Below are 15,658 nucleotides of genomic sequence, written 5' to 3'. Positions count from 1 at the left end.
AGACAGGCAACAAAGAACTTCTTGGAGTAAGCCAGACTGGTTCTTATGATATTTCCTCTCCAAGAAAGATGGATTTGATTTATTAAGTTTATTTATTTCTTAAGCATTCAGCATTTTTCCGTCTGGTACATTTTGCTCATTTCCAACAGAACTTGGCATCTGATACATCTTAGAAGTGAGTCCAAGAACACTGTTGGTCAAACCAGCATGTGAGAAATTGTTAAAAAAAAACAAAAAAACAAAGGGATTTAAGATTTTATTAATTAAAAATGACTTGCATAAAACAAACTCCACACGCAAAGTGAACTCACAGCCTCCATGTTGCTTGGGTCAGGAGAAACAAACTGATCTCTTACTTGTCATTGATATAATCATTTTTGATGCCAAAGTCAGTGTCCCTCTTCCATAAAACCCCTCGTCTGCACCCCATGGAATCCCACGCAATTTTATGCATAAAACGTATCACCACATATCGGCATGTAATATGAAATAATATTGCCGTTAACAGAGAAGGAGAGGAAAACATGTTGGATCACACTGAGGATCAAGGGAACATTAACTGATTTTGCCAGAAAATGACACGACAAAGGTCCCACATTACAAATATATCAGCAAAAGACAGAGTAAAAGATTTTCTTTGCTTTACTTTGGACACTGTGAAGATGGCATCCGATGCGATCCAGAGAGCTCTACCTCCATTGTTTTGGTCATCGACTGCTGACCATATTCCTAATTTGATTAGCTTTCAGATACATAAATACAGCTGGAATCTTGGAATGTAGAAAAAACTGTTAATTCCATTGTTTTCTGCTTTAGGTTTTTTTTTGTTTGTTTGTTTACTTGCTAGTATTTTGATTTCCAGTATGAGAAGAAGCCAGTACAACTGCACAGCAGTTTTGTTACTTTGCACATACTTGTACAGAGATACAGCATATATAGGCACCTCCAAAATTACTGGCACCCTTGATAAAGATGTTATAAAAAAAGTCTGTATAAAAATAAACAACACAGGTAATGAGCTATATTGTAATTCTCCAACATGTGGAATATATTGTACTTTATTAATAATTCAAGGAAATAAACCAAAATTACACATTTCTCAAATTATACATTTATTTCCAAAAAAATGTATTATTTTTCACAATTTATTGGCACCCTCCCCTTGCAAGGATAGTGGCACTGAGCCTTTTTCTATATTTTTTTTTTATGAGATTGGAGAACACATTGGAAGGGATCTTAGACCATTCCTCCATATAGACTCTTTCCAGATCCTTGATATTCTTCGGTCTGCGCTTATGGACTGCCCTCTTCAATTCAAACCACAGGTTTTCAATGGGATTCAAGTCCGGAGACTGAGATGGCCATTGCAAAATGTTGATTTTGTGGTCAATTAACTTTCGTTATGGATTTTGATGTGTGCTTGGGGGCAGTCTTGCTGGAAGATCCACTTGTGGTCAAGTTTCAGCCTCCTGGCAGAGGCAACCAGGTTATTGGCTAAAATGTCCTGGTACTTGGTAGAGTTCATGATGCTGTTGACCTTAACAAGGACCCCAGGACCAGTGGAAGCAAAACAGCCCCATAACATCAAAGATCCACCACCATATTTTACAGTAGGTATGAGGTTCTTTTCTGCATAAGCATCCTTCTTTTGACGCCAAACCCACTGCTGGTGTGCATGGCCAAAAAGCTTTATTTTCGTCTCATCTGACCATAGCACCCGGTTCCAATCCAAGTGCCAATGCCGTTTAGCAAACTCCAGACGCTTACATTTGTTGTTTGCTCTCAGGCTTTTTTTCTGGCAATCCTTCCAGATTGGCTATTGGCATGGAGGTGGCATCTAATTGTAGATTTGGAGACTTAGTGACCCAAAGATGCAACCAAGTTCTGTAATTCTCCAACTGGCAACAGTGAAGTATGGTGGAGGTTCCCTGCAAGTTTGGGGCTGCATTTCTGCAAATGGAGTTGGGGATTTGGTCAGAATTAATGGTCTCCTGAATGCTGAGAAGTACAGGCAGATACTTATCCATCATTCAATACCATCAGGGAGACATCTGATTGGCCCCAAATTTATTCTGCAGCACGACAACGACCCCAAACATAGAGCAAAAGTCATTAAGAACTATCTTCAGCGTAAAGAACAACAAGGAGTCCTGGAAGTGATGGTATGGCCCCCACAGAGCCCTGATCTCAACATCATCTAGTTTGTCTGGGATTACATGAAGAGAGAGAAGCAACTGAGACTGCCTAAATCCACAGAAGAACTGTGGTTAGTTCGCCAAGATGTTTGGGCCAACCTACCTGCTGAGTTTCTTCAAAAACTGTGTGCAAGTGTACCTAGAAGAATTGATGCTGTTTTGAAGGCAAAGGGTGGTCACACCAAATATTGATTTGATGTAGATTTTTCTTCTGTTCACTCACTTTGCATTTTGTTTTGAAAGCATTCTTACTTTACAGCATTTTTCACACCTGCCTAAAACTTTTGCACAGTACTGTGTGTGTGTGTGTGTGTGTGTATATATATATATATATATATATATATATATATATATATATATATATATATATATATATATATATATATATATATATATATATATATAATAAAAATAAATTTTTTTTTCTTTGCAAAAAGAAACGTGGTGTGACCATACATTTAGTATCAGTAAAAATTCTCAGGTCTGTGTGCTTGGGTAGAAGACACTTGAACCCATAGGCATATCGTAAGTACTGAGGTTTTTTAAAAATTTTTTTTTTTTAATACACTTTGTATGTATGTATGTATGTGAAAACATACACATACATACACAACACACACACATATATATCTTATATATATATATATATATATATATATAAAAATTTTTTAAGCTTCGAAAATCGTTGTTAGTTCCCTTTTTTGTCAGTGTGTTGTCTTCCCCATGCCTATGTGTTCTCAGTATGGTTCCCAACTTTCACTGCCCTGTAATTGGGATTTATGTTTAATGTGTGCTGAAATGTTGGACATGCTAACACAAAGGGGTGGGGTGCCTTCGCCCCAAACTCTGCGATGTGACAAAACCCGTTTTTCATCCTCATCAAGAGCAACAAATAAAAGACTGCCATGTCTCCCCCAGAGAAACGGTCTAGTAAATGTACATATTACCACAGTAGCAAGAAGAAAGACACACCTGCCAAAACAGAAGCAGCCATGACTGAGATTCCAGCCAGGGCTGCTCAGCTGACTCCTGCACAGGTAATGATGTCTCCTGTAACCAAAGATCTGATTTTTTATTTTTTTTTTTCATTGGCTAAAGTAGTTTAAGGATGCAAAATAGGCATCAGTTTCTGGTACTACAACACCCTTGAGTGCACAGGAGCAATACTGCTCTGTGGATGCACCTAGCCTGGGAGGTGATGATGTCATTGACTCCGCCCATGATGATGATGCTTCAGTGAGTCTAGAAAGTCCACCTTAATACACAAATGCAGATGTTTTTCTGAGAATGATTTCATCATCTCTGATGTTAACACTTAGAACCTTACCAATGAGGACAATTGCAGGGCATAAGGAGCCTCTTTTTAAACAGCCCAAGATGGATACTATCGGGAAGAAAGGATTGATACCCTCCTTTAATTTAAAAAAAGGTTTTAAAACATATGTGGAAGGGTGGTGGGTAATTCACTGACACACGGGAGACAGACAGGTGTAATTGGAATACCACACAGGTGCCCAGTTTTATTTTTTTTCTGACTTGTCAGTGATTTGTTTTAACCCGCAGAGGGTGCTGTTGTCCATAGCCTCACTATCAACAGTGATAGACGGGACCATGGAAATACCAATCCTGGTACTTGAGACAGTTGCGGGCGTACTCGCAGGTGCGCAAATAATAAGTGGAAAAACAAGAAGAGAAAGAAAAAAGGAAAATAAAACACTGTAATAAAACTACAAACAAAAGGTGCTGCACTTTGCAGTTTTACCCCGGTCGTCGTTACCCGCACGACCCGGGTCACGCCCTACACTCCCCGCTCCCTCAGCCTTTTACACACACAGTACTTCAGGGTCCTGCCCAATGTTTCCCAGCTACCACTCTCTTGTTCCTCCCGGATTGGTTTCTCCCGGCCATTCGTAGTCCCGGAACAGCGCTTCTAAGAGGGCAGACCTGAGGGAACAGCAGAGTGTTATTTTATAGGGCTAGCAATTCCCCCAAGAGCTGGCCACTCGGAGGGAAAGCCACACACCCTCTCTCCTACCTCTGTGTCACTGCTGTGACCGCGGGGCGGGTGTTGGACAACCGCTGCCCTCTTCCTGCAGCACTATGAACACGCCAGCAGAGTCAGCACAGATCTCCCCCGTTACACAATTTTTTTTTAAAATTGGCAATCCAGCCTACTTTTTATTATGCATTTGTTTAACTTGTATGTGTGCTGTGTTTTTAATGTGCTGTCTACTGTGGTTATGTATGAGCCTGTTGTTGTGTTTTCTGTTGTAAAGCGCTTTGAGATGTGCTATATAAATGGCACTATATAAAATAAAGGTTATTATTTTTATTATTCTAATGAAAGTACTCTCCAAACTCACCTTCTTCTTTTGGTGTCAAACAAAGGTGAGGTGACACCAGAAATCAGGGACTCACTGTTTTAAGTCCTTGACGAATGAGAAGCCGCACAGTTTAATAGTAGGGTGTAAAGTTAAGAGTTCCAGTTCTTGTAGCTTGCAAACCTGTTCTGTATAAAAGAATAACAATGAATACACAATTGTAGTTTCATGACATTAGCATTAAAAAAAATCTACTGTGAGCATTTGTAGATATTTGCATGCTACAAGTTTAAGTAGCTAACATCCAGTATACAAATGTGTGCATATAAACACACTTGACCAGAAACATGCACTAATATTATATAAACTCTAAATTAATACAAAATAGTTTTTGCTTATATTAAGTGAATAATACTATCCGTATGTAGAATCGGAAGTCCTCGTTGGAGCCTGCAAAACTTTGGAGACCAAAACTTTAACTGTAATACCTTGATCTCATTTGACAACTTCTCATTTTTAGAAATTGACAGATCAAGTGCTGATGACTCGGGCTTCGAACAGTAATGGTGACACTGCACCGCAGAAGTACACTCCTTTTTTTCTGGACTCTGTACTGGCTCTTCTCTTCGGTCCCACACACCGAGCCTTTGGGCTGGCAAAGAGTACTGATTCCAGTCAAGCAGATTTGGAACAGCGCCTTGATGCAGCCTCCGGCAGCCTGTTGGTTCAGTTAAGTCTTTCTTAACAAAATGCCGACTGCAAACTTTGGTGTGTTTTTAGTGACTGTGACTTTCTCTCAGAATATTTGTACTTAACATTTTTCTTGTCTCTTCATGCAGAGATCTCTATCTAAATCCTTATCTTACCTCAGCCACCTGTTCCACAATGGGCTTTCTCTGTTCTCCTGCAAGGTGCATATCTCTGCAATGTCCAGTATTTTACTTGGGTGGGAAGATCACCCGGTAGGTTTCCACCCTGTGGTGTCTAGATTTGTTTGGGGGGATAATCACCTAAGGACCCCAAGGAAACATATAATTCCACAGTGGAGCCTCAGCCCGGTACTTAATAAATTTATGGGACCACCGTTTTGAGCCCAACTGAAACAGCATTTCTAGTGACAGTGACATCAGCAAGAAGGGTAAGTGAGCTCCAAGCACTGGTCATTGATGCACCTTACTTCCAGTCTTTCAAGGACAGGATTGTCTGCAGGTCTAATCCCCAGTTTCTACCAAAGGTGGTAGCAGAATTCCATCTGGATCAGCTCATGATGCTTCCTGATTACCCAAAAACTTAATAAATCTGTGGGGCTCCCGAGTGGCACATCAAATAAAGGTGCTCCGTGTGGAGTGCAGGATGGGCCCTATAGCCTGGACATTACCGGTTCGAGTCCATGCTATTCCACTGCCGACCGTAGATGGGAGCTCCCAGGGTGCAGTTGGCCGAGCGCCGCCCAGAGGAAGGGGCTTAGGTCGGCCAGGGTGTCCTCGGCTCACTGTGCACCAGCGACCCCTGTGGTCTGGCCGGGCGCCTATGGGCTTGCCTGTAAGCTGCCAAGAACTGCGTTGTCCTCTGATGCTGTAGCTCTGAGGTGGCTGCATGGTGGGCCTGCAGTGTGTAAAAAGAGTGGGAGGACAGTGTGTGTTTGTCTTAGCTGCTCCCAAGTCAGTGCGGTGTGGGTGGTAGTGATGAGCTGAGCTTAAAAATAATTGGCTATCCCAAATTAGGGAGAAAATTATAAAAATAATTGGCAACTACTAAATTAAAAAAAAAAAAAAAAACTTTAAATGTGAGGAGGAGGCCAGACACCACCTAATTGATGACTGGAGAGCCCTGCATTTCTACTTTCACAGGACTATCAATATTAGACCACTAGGACAACTTTTTGTCTCTTGTCACAAACTCTGGGCAAACCTGTCTCTAAAGATAACTAGATCACATCTTGTATCGAGTTCTGTTCTAGCCTTGATAAGAAACCAGTTCCAGGACCTATCAATGCCCACTCAGTAAGGGTAGTGGCTACCACATGGGCAAAATTATAATCTGTCCCAATTCAGGACATCTGCAATGCTACTACCTGGGTCTCTTTCGAGACCTTTATTAAACATTTTATAACTAGGCTTGCTACTTTTCGATATTAATCGGTAAAAGTGGTTAAACTTTGAATTCCCCAAAAAAAGGAGTGTGCGACCAAAATAAATTTATATAGGATAAACGTCAGTAAAACCACTTTTATTCGTACCAAAAATAAAAATTTAGAAGTCATCTATAGTTTGCTAAGGTTTTATACTTACTGTCTGTCCCATCTCTGATCCACTCTGAATGGCGAGGTGTCGCTGTCAGTTCTCAGTGGTCACCCAGTTCTGACAGATCTCATTGACTGAAGCAGCGCCAGAATGCTCTCATTCGTTTAAATGACTGTCAATCATCAAGACCTGTACCGACTGTGCACTTTCATTTGCTAGCTCAAGTGCCTGTCATTCAAAGTGCCTACTTTTGAAATTAGCGGGCAAAGGTGTAGGTAGGCTTTTGCTATGTATAGCGTGACAGTTACTATTTTGATTTGAAAATGGAGTGCAAGAGGAAAACACTTAATGAATGTTGTGCACAATACCCTGACCGATGGTTGAAGTCTCAGCGGCAGAATGCCCTTCTGCCTTGCCTTCCAGTTGTGCTGAGACTGAAGCAGGAGGGGGAGCTCAGACTCTGAATAAAAAGTGCAAGTTAGTTTTGTTCAGTATCTAATGCTTTGTTCTGTGCATATTATTTTTGCTTGTAAATTTGTTATAAAAGTTTTCTGTCGTTTGTTTTAAGACAATTTTTTAATTTGTGTAGGATCTATATCTATACAGGGTATAGCTCTGCTGTGACCAAACGTTATTTCAGTTAGAATTTTGGTAACCATGGTTTTGATGCATGATGAATATGATCAAGGGGCTTCGTTAAAAAGACGTTTCTCAATGGCTTTTTTTTTTAAAGCATAAAGGTCGATTTCACCCATTCTCTGCTTGAATTGGAAAATGAGAAAAAAACGGTAAATTCTTTCAAAAATAAACGTTGATATTAATCGTCGATTTGGCAACAAAAATAAAAATCTAATAGTAGCAAGCCTAATTCTAACATAAATGTGTCTTGCTCTCAGTCTACCTTTGCTCACTCCTGTGATCTGTGGCTTTCAATAACACCTAACCTACCACCCCTTTTTTCTACATCCTTTGGTATCGTCCACTTTGTTTGTGGAGTTCATCAGACAAGGCAAGAAGACGAAGATTAAGGATTAAGGTTGTTTATAGGATAATGAACTGCACACACCTATCCCACCCTCCTTCCCTCCCTCCTTTTACTTCATTATGTTACTTGCATGACATGTTTTCTTATTTGTAAACAATAAAACTGGAGGATGAATTTTGCCCCCTCTTCTGTGCTGCACTGCCTGTTGAAGGAACACATCCTTCCGACGCACAAGTTGCTTCTGGGAGTTTGAGTTGCCGACTGCATTTTTTTTGGGGAAAAAAAAAAAGTTTCTCTGAAAAAATGAAATAAAACATGTTTTAGTGTTTGCTATTTATTTTGCTACATGTTTTAATGTCTGCTATTCCTGTGTGTTTTCAATGTCCTCCTTGTAAAAAATCTATTTCAACTTTTACCATAATGTGTGAGTTTGTCAAAAGGAACATTTGAGACTTAAATGATGGTTAAAGTTTACTGGAATTATTTTGTTAGCATTATGTACTTTATCATATTTCGTGCTTGGTTTATATTTTCTTTTCAGAAAACAATGTGCTGGTGCAGTATGAAATGCTGTTCAAGAATATAAAAAAGTGTAAAATTCAATCCGTAAATCAGCAGTTCTGAAAATGTATTTGTGTTTTTCTGTCATTACAGGGAAAATGAGGTGGCAGGACTTTAACCAGGATTTGTATGTTGGTGCAACTGTAGTCAGACCTGGCCAGGATCCTTATGCTCGCAATAAATTTAACCAAGTTGAGAGTGACAAGCTACAAATGGATAGAGGTGTACCAGACACAAGACATGATCAGTAAGTTCAAGCATGAAACTATATATGGCAAGCAAGTACAATAGTAATCTGTGTTGGGTAACAACACACATTCAGTGATGTCTACATCATTTTACATGGAGTGCATAACCCCTAGCAATGGGAGTATTGTGGAGACCTAAGTACATATGTCTGTAGCACACTTAAATCATAGAAGAGTAGAAGATTCTAAGGATGTACTTTTTCTGGTCATCTTGTTTGGGTGTCTTAATGCCTAGAAAGCAAATCATTGTTTCTCACATCTCACTGAGAAAGCATCAGCTGCAATGAACTTGTTAGAATGTACTAAGAGTAGAAGTTCTGACTGGTTTGGATGGTAGGAGAACACTGGAAGGTAAAGAAATTCAAGGAGACAAGTGTGGAATGGGTTTAAGGAAAGTGATATGTCAAAGTTTGTAGTTTCGTGGTCATTGGCTCTTATGTCAAATCTGGTGAATTTTAGAAGGTCCCACCGTGGCAGTTCTTGCATATTATAATAATAATATACAATAGCAGGACAGTATTCAAAGCTCAGCTTTTCCGAAGTTAAACCAAGTACAAACAATGAATTTACATTAATGAAAACAGTTTTTTTTATTTTTCATGTCAAGGTATACAAAAATTGATGTTCCCAAAACAATATTAATACACAAAGCAAACTTTGTCTTCCAACACAACAGTCGTTTCAAATTGAGTTGTATAAGGCTGAACAAGACAGATATTACATACTATTATTATGTTGTGTGTTTTTTTTTTCTCGGGCAGTTTCATTTAGTAGTGTACAGATTTTTAAAACAAGAATAAATTGGGCATATTTAGATGATTGTTTAACACATATTGCTTAGTTCTTCTTTCTTGGTTGTGTTTTCTAAGTTGGGTCAGATAAGCCAAAACATATGGTGACATACTGACTAATTTTATTTACTTAAGTAAATTAACATTTCTTTATTATTATTGTTGGTGGTGGTGGTGGTGGTGGTTTACCTGCTCAAGCAAGTGGCATAATCTCGATTTGATAAATAAATGTGCTTTTGTTGAAATAAATGTCTTCATTTAAAATTTTTTTAAAAAAAAAGTCATTTATGAGGGTGTTTGTGTGTTTGTGGGAGGGTTATATGTATAGTATCTTGAGCTCAGTGTGTCTTCTCACTCCTCCTTTATAGATGATAACTTTCACCTTTGTAACATTATACAGGATATGCAGGGTTTTTTTTTTAGACAAATTAGATTTTTGCCTCAGTAAAAATCTATTCCTAGCTACACACCTGGTGTAGAAAAATGTCATTAGCATCAAGGTGGTGTCCATCTTAGAAAAGGTAGAGAGTCGCTGTTGCACTGGATCTTTCCTGCTTTCCCTTTTTGCTTCTATAATGGAGTCAGTTATTCATTTTTATTTTTTTTTTTTCCCCCTGACATTGTCAGGCTCCTCCTTGAGCAGATAATATGCTGGATATTCCTTAGAGACAGGCTTATTGGAGTCCTTACACATGTCTGTGTCTGGCATCCTCATGTGGATGGATCCTACAGCTTCAGATTGTCTGTTGGGAATGTTTTTCATGACTAGATTGTGTAAACTATTTATATGCCACAAAAATGGAATGAAATAAAAAAAAAATGACCGTGTTTAGTAATTTTATAAAAAGTGTTTCTATACTTGAAATTTGTATATGAAACACTGAAAGGCATTGCATTTACTTTATGTAATTTGAAGGGGTTACTTTATTTCAACTACATACATCATTGTTATTATACATTATCTGTTTTTTTTTTTTTTTTTTAAACATTTTGACAAACAGACCTTGCACAGAAAAATTATTGTTACCATAATTTCTCATTAGCTGCAGTAATGGTAACGTTAGGTTGTTACCATAACCCTGGTTCCCTGAAAAGAGAATGACAACCATTACTGAATGGGAAGAGCCTCTCTGACCGTCAATAACTGAGCATATATACAAAAGCTGCCCTATCAGGGCCCTGCTGTGAGGGGGAAGTTCCTTCCACCTCCTTTTGAAGAGGGACATCCTCGTAGTAGCACATCGCCATTTTCTTTCAAAAACAGCTGGGGACACGACCTCAAAGGGTAATGATTGTGAGTCTCTTTTCAGGGAACCAGGGTTATGGTAATAACCTAATGTTCCCTTTCAATTTGAATGACAACCATTACCGAATGGGAAAGCTGTACCAAAGCTGTCGTGGCTCCAGATTGCCGACAGTACAGCCCCACGGCGATAGCCTCAGAGCCCACATGACGCCTAAGGGCATGCCGCCTGCAAAATTCTAGTCCAGAGAAGGTCTTGTTCGGTTTGTTAAATCAAGGCAGTAAAAATGCACAAATGTTTGACTACCTGTCCATGTAGCAGCATTGCATAACTCCTCTAAGGAGGCACCATGAAGGAAAGCACACAAAGTTGCCTGGCCCCTGGTAGAATGGGCCATAATGTCCCCCGTTAACGGGGAGTCCATCTGTTCATACGCCAAGCGTTCGCATCTGTAACCCAGTGTGCTAGATGTTGCTTCGATAGGGCCTGACCTCTGGAGCGGGACCTGTAGCAGACAAACAGCTGATTGGACTGTCTCCAGGATGCCATCCTATCCAAATAACAACGCAGAGCCCGAACTGGGTATAGCATGTATTGTCTACGGCCTTCCTCTGATTCGTGCGGGGGAGGTCTGAAAGTTTCCAAAACCACTGATTGGTTAATATGGAATGAGGATACTACCTTTGGCAAAAAGGATGGATTTGTTCTTAATGTTACCCGCGAGTCATTTCCAGTGAAAGCCATCCATGTGTCATCGATGGACAGTGCATGAAGCTCACTTACTCGTTTGGCAGACATAATGGCTATTAAAAATGCCAGTTTCAGTGAAACAGGGTGCAGTTCTGCTGACGCCATGGGTTCAAATGGGGGACCCTTAAGGGCCTGCAATACCAGTTCTAGATCCCACTTGGGGACCATACTTTTCATGGGAGGACGAAGCCTCCGAGCCCCTTTAAGAAATTGCACTGCCAGGAAATGTGCCCCCGGGGACAGTCAGTTTTGTCATGGCACACTGATATTGCTGCCAGGTATACCTTCAAAGTGGATGCTGATTTTCCTGCATCAAACAGGTGTCGTAAGAAGGTTAATATCGTCTCAATCGGACAAGTCTCTGTATCGTGACTTTTGGCAAGGCACCAGTCTTGGAAAACTTTCTATGTATATGAGTACTGGGCTCTAGTGCTCGGCACCCTAGCAGACTGTAGTGTTTCTACTACTGCATCTGGCAAACCTCGTCTGAATAGATGGCTCCGTTCAACGGCCAGACCCAGAGTTGGAGCTGGGCTGTGTTCGAGTGCCATAATAGCCCCTCCGCTTGGCTCAGGAGATCCTTGCGCAGCGGGAGCTGCCACTGCTGATCTGAGAACATGTCAGAGAGGAGAGCAAACCAGGGGCGTCTCGGCCATCTGGGTGCAACCAGCAAAACCTGTGCTCTTTCTACTCTGATCCTTTCTAATGTAAGGGGTAGTAATGGTAGCAGAGGGAATGCATACAATAGTCCCTGTGGCCAGGGGTGAGCTAGCGCGTCTACTCCCAGGGGGCCAACCGTCTCTCTCCGTGGAGAACAATAGAGGGAAATGAGTGGACTCGGCTGTGGCAAAGAGGTCGACTCGTGCAGGTCGAAACCTCTCCCAAATCTGTTTCACCACTTGAGGATGCAGCCTCCACTTTGAGCTGTCTGGAGCTCTTCTGGACAGGAAGTCTGCTGCCGCCTTGGCTCACTGTTTGCAACTCTTGCGCATTTATGTGTGCTTGCTGCCAGTGTCCCTTCCACTGACCTCTTATTCCTCTCCTGTTCAAGACCGCTCCCCAGCTGGCTGGAGGCGTCTGTAGTGATCACTTCCCTTTTGTGCGGGGATCCGAGGGGAGATCAGAGGCGCAGATTGCCGGGACGGAGCAACCACTCCAGTGTTTTCCGGCATTGTCTGGACACTCGCACCACCCGGTACCAATCTCGGACCGGGTGCACCTTGAGCGGATTCACCCAGGCTTGAAGAGGGCGCATTCTCAGCAGCCCTAGTGGAAGGATTCTTGGGGTGGCTGCCATCAGCCCAAACAACCTTTGATATACTCTGACCTGTAGGAGAGCGACCTCTCTGAATAGGGAGAGTGTGGTCTCCAACGACCAAATCCTGTCTTCCGACAGTGAGGAAAGCATGCTGACAGAGTTCAGTTTGATCCCCAGGAGCATTGTGGACTGAGACGGTAAGAAGTTGCTTTTTTGTTGATGTATTGAGAGCCCTAACTTCACCGCATGATCTGTGACCTGTTTTGTGTGCACCTCTGCATCTCTGCTTTTGACTGCACGCAAACTAACCAATCGTCCAGATAGTTTAGGATCCGAATACCCCGCAGCCTGAGTGGAGCCAGTGCTGCATCCATGCAGTTTGAAAATGTGCGGGGCGCCAGCGAGAGGCCAAATGGCAGCACGTCGAAGCGCAGGACAGATCAGGACGTTAAAATAGGCGTCTTGCAGGTCGATCGATGTGAACCAGTCATCCAGTTGGATAGACTGGAGGATGGATACACTGTACTGTTAACATGTTGAACTACCTTTGTTTGAGGAACAAGTTGAGGACCCTGAGGTCCATCATTGGTCTGAAACTGTCGTCCCTTTTGGGCACCAAGGTGTACCTGGAGTAAAAACCTCTGAGGGCATGACTTGGACTTATCAAGAGTACAATGTTCTTCCTTCGAAGACTGGCGATCTCTTGTTGGAGTATCGCCCTCGCTGGTTCGACGGTGGGAGCACACCCTTGAAGGGTGGCGGACCTATGGGGCGGTCTCCCTGTCGATAGCACCCAGGAGTCCTGGGGCAGCCTTGCCATGGGTCTTGCCGTTGGTCAGTCTGGTTGTGGGGGGGTTTGGTGGCAGCTGGGGCCCCTCAGGGGCCTCCGGGTTTGGGAGGGGGCCTTTCTTAGTCTCCAGCCGGAGAACCAGTTACCCGTGGCCTGTGGTGGTTCCCTGCCCTTGGCCCTGCCTCTGCCTGCTTGCCTACGCTGGGGTGGAGGGCAGTGTTCAGATCCTTTTACCCCAGCTGACTGCGCATGCCAACTTTGGCCTGACTGTAAGCCAGAAGGCACGAAAACTTTGAGGTGACCTCCGTGGCCATGTGGGACCTCTCGGCTCACATTATTGGTCGCCCCAAAAGTTTGCCCCGGTGTAATGGGGGCATCCAGCAGCTCCACCTTCTCGGTCTCCGCGACCTTGGCTTTTGTCAGCCACAAATGCCGGCAAGCAGCCACCATCGCTGCCAGTGACCTCCCTGATGCCTGACCTAACTCCCCTATTAGGTCTCTACTGAATGAGGTACTGATTAGGGGATCACCTGAACCAAACTCGTATGTAACAAAGAAAAGTATAAAAACCACTCCTGTGGTCATCGCTATCCTCTTGCAATAGGACCAGCTGGATGACAAAACAATGCTAGTAGTACCTCAAAAGTAATTGGAATCAAAAAATAACTATTGACCATGCCCAAAGAGTTGAAAAGGAAAGTTTTGAGTGAGGAAAAGAAGGGTTCAATTCTGGCTTTACTGGCAGAGGGATACAGTGAGCGTTGGGTTGCTTCCATCCTTAAAATTTCAAAGACAGCGGTTCATAAGAAAAAGGTCAAGCAGCATACATTGGGGACAACAAAGCTACAGACCAGAAGAGGGTGAAAACGACACTCCACTGACCGCGATGACCGCCAACTCATTCGAATGTCACTCAGCAACTGTAGGATGACATCAAGTGACCTACAAAAAGAATGGCAAACGGCAGCTGAGGTGAAGTGCACGGCGAGGACGGTTTGAAACAGGCTCCTAGGGGTTAAAATATTAGTATTGTGTTGTTTAAAAATGAATATGAACTTATTTTCTTTGCATTATTCAAGGTCTGACAACACTGCATCTTTTTTTGTTATTTTGACCAGTTGTCATTTTCTGCAAATAAATGCTCTAAATGACAATATTTTTATTTGGAATTTGGGAGAAATGTTGTCAGTAGTTTATAGAATAAAACAAAAATGTTCATTTTACCCAAACACATACAGTGACTTGCAAAAGTATTGACCCCCCTTGGCATTTTTCCTATTTTGTTGCCTTACAACCTGGAATTAAAATGGATTTTTATTTGGATTTCATGTAATGGACATACACAAAATAGTCCAGTGAAGTGAAATTAAAAAAATAACTTGTTTAAAAAAATTCTAAAAAATAAATAACGGAAAAGTGGTACGTGCATATGTATTCACCCCCTTTGCTATTAAGCCTCTAAATATATCTGTAAAGATCTGGTGCAACCAATTACCTTCAGCAGTCACAATTAGTTAAATAAAGTCCACCTGTGTGCAATCTAAGTGTCACATGATCTGTCACACGCTCTCAGTATATATACACCTGTTCTGAAAGTCCCCAGAGTCTGCAACACCACTAAGCAAGGGGCACCACCAAGCAAGCGGCACCATGAAGACCAAGGAGCTCTCCAAACAGGTCAGGGACAAAGTTGTGGAGAAGTACAGATCAGGGTTGGGTTATAAAAAAATATCCGAAACTTTGAACGTCCCACGGAGCACCATTAAAGCCATTATTAAAAAATGGAAAGAATATGGCACCACAACAAACCTGGCAAGAGAGGGCCGCCTACCAAAACTCACAAACCAGGCAAGGAGGGCATTAACCAGAGAGGCAACAAAGAGACCAAAGATAACCCTGAAGGAGCTGCAAAGCTCCACAGCGGAGATTGGAGAATCTGTCCATAGGACCACTTTAAGCCGTACAGTCCACAGAGCTGGGCTTTACGGAAGAGTGGCCAGAAAAAAGTCATTGCTTAAAGAAAAAAATAAGCAAACACGTTTGGTGTTCACCAAAAGGCATGTGGGAGACTCCCCAAACATATGGAAGAAGGTACTCTGGTCAGATGAGACTAAAATTGAGCTTTTTGGCCATCAAGGAAAACGCTATGTCTGGCGCAAACCCAACACCTCTCATCACCCCGAGAACACCATCCACAGTGAAGCATGGTGGTGGCAGCATCATGCTGTGGGGTTGTTTTTCATCAGCAGGGACTGGGAAACTGGTCAGAATT

The 15,658-nt window shown here is 42.1% G+C and overlaps 1 protein-coding gene across 1 annotated transcript in view; it reads left to right on the top strand.

Moving 5' to 3' along the window:
• The window catches only part of LOC121316043 (polypeptide N-acetylgalactosaminyltransferase 2), a 118,460-nt gene that overhangs the window by 47,416 nt on the left and 55,386 nt on the right, over window positions 1–15,658 (top strand). The window contains exon 3 of the mRNA XM_041250745.1: window positions 8,399–8,552. Within this exon, the coding sequence (XP_041106679.1) occupies window positions 8,399–8,552 (154 nt within the window). The remainder of the gene's footprint in view (window positions 1–8,398; window positions 8,553–15,658) is intronic.

Source organism: Polyodon spathula, chromosome 5 (assembly GCF_017654505.1).
Source record: "Polyodon spathula isolate WHYD16114869_AA chromosome 5, ASM1765450v1, whole genome shotgun sequence".
NCBI classification, from domain to species: domain Eukaryota; kingdom Metazoa; phylum Chordata; class Actinopteri; order Acipenseriformes; family Polyodontidae; genus Polyodon; species Polyodon spathula.
The sequence above is the reverse complement of the archived record's forward strand: the minus strand, read 5'-3'. Positions and strand labels throughout refer to the sequence as shown.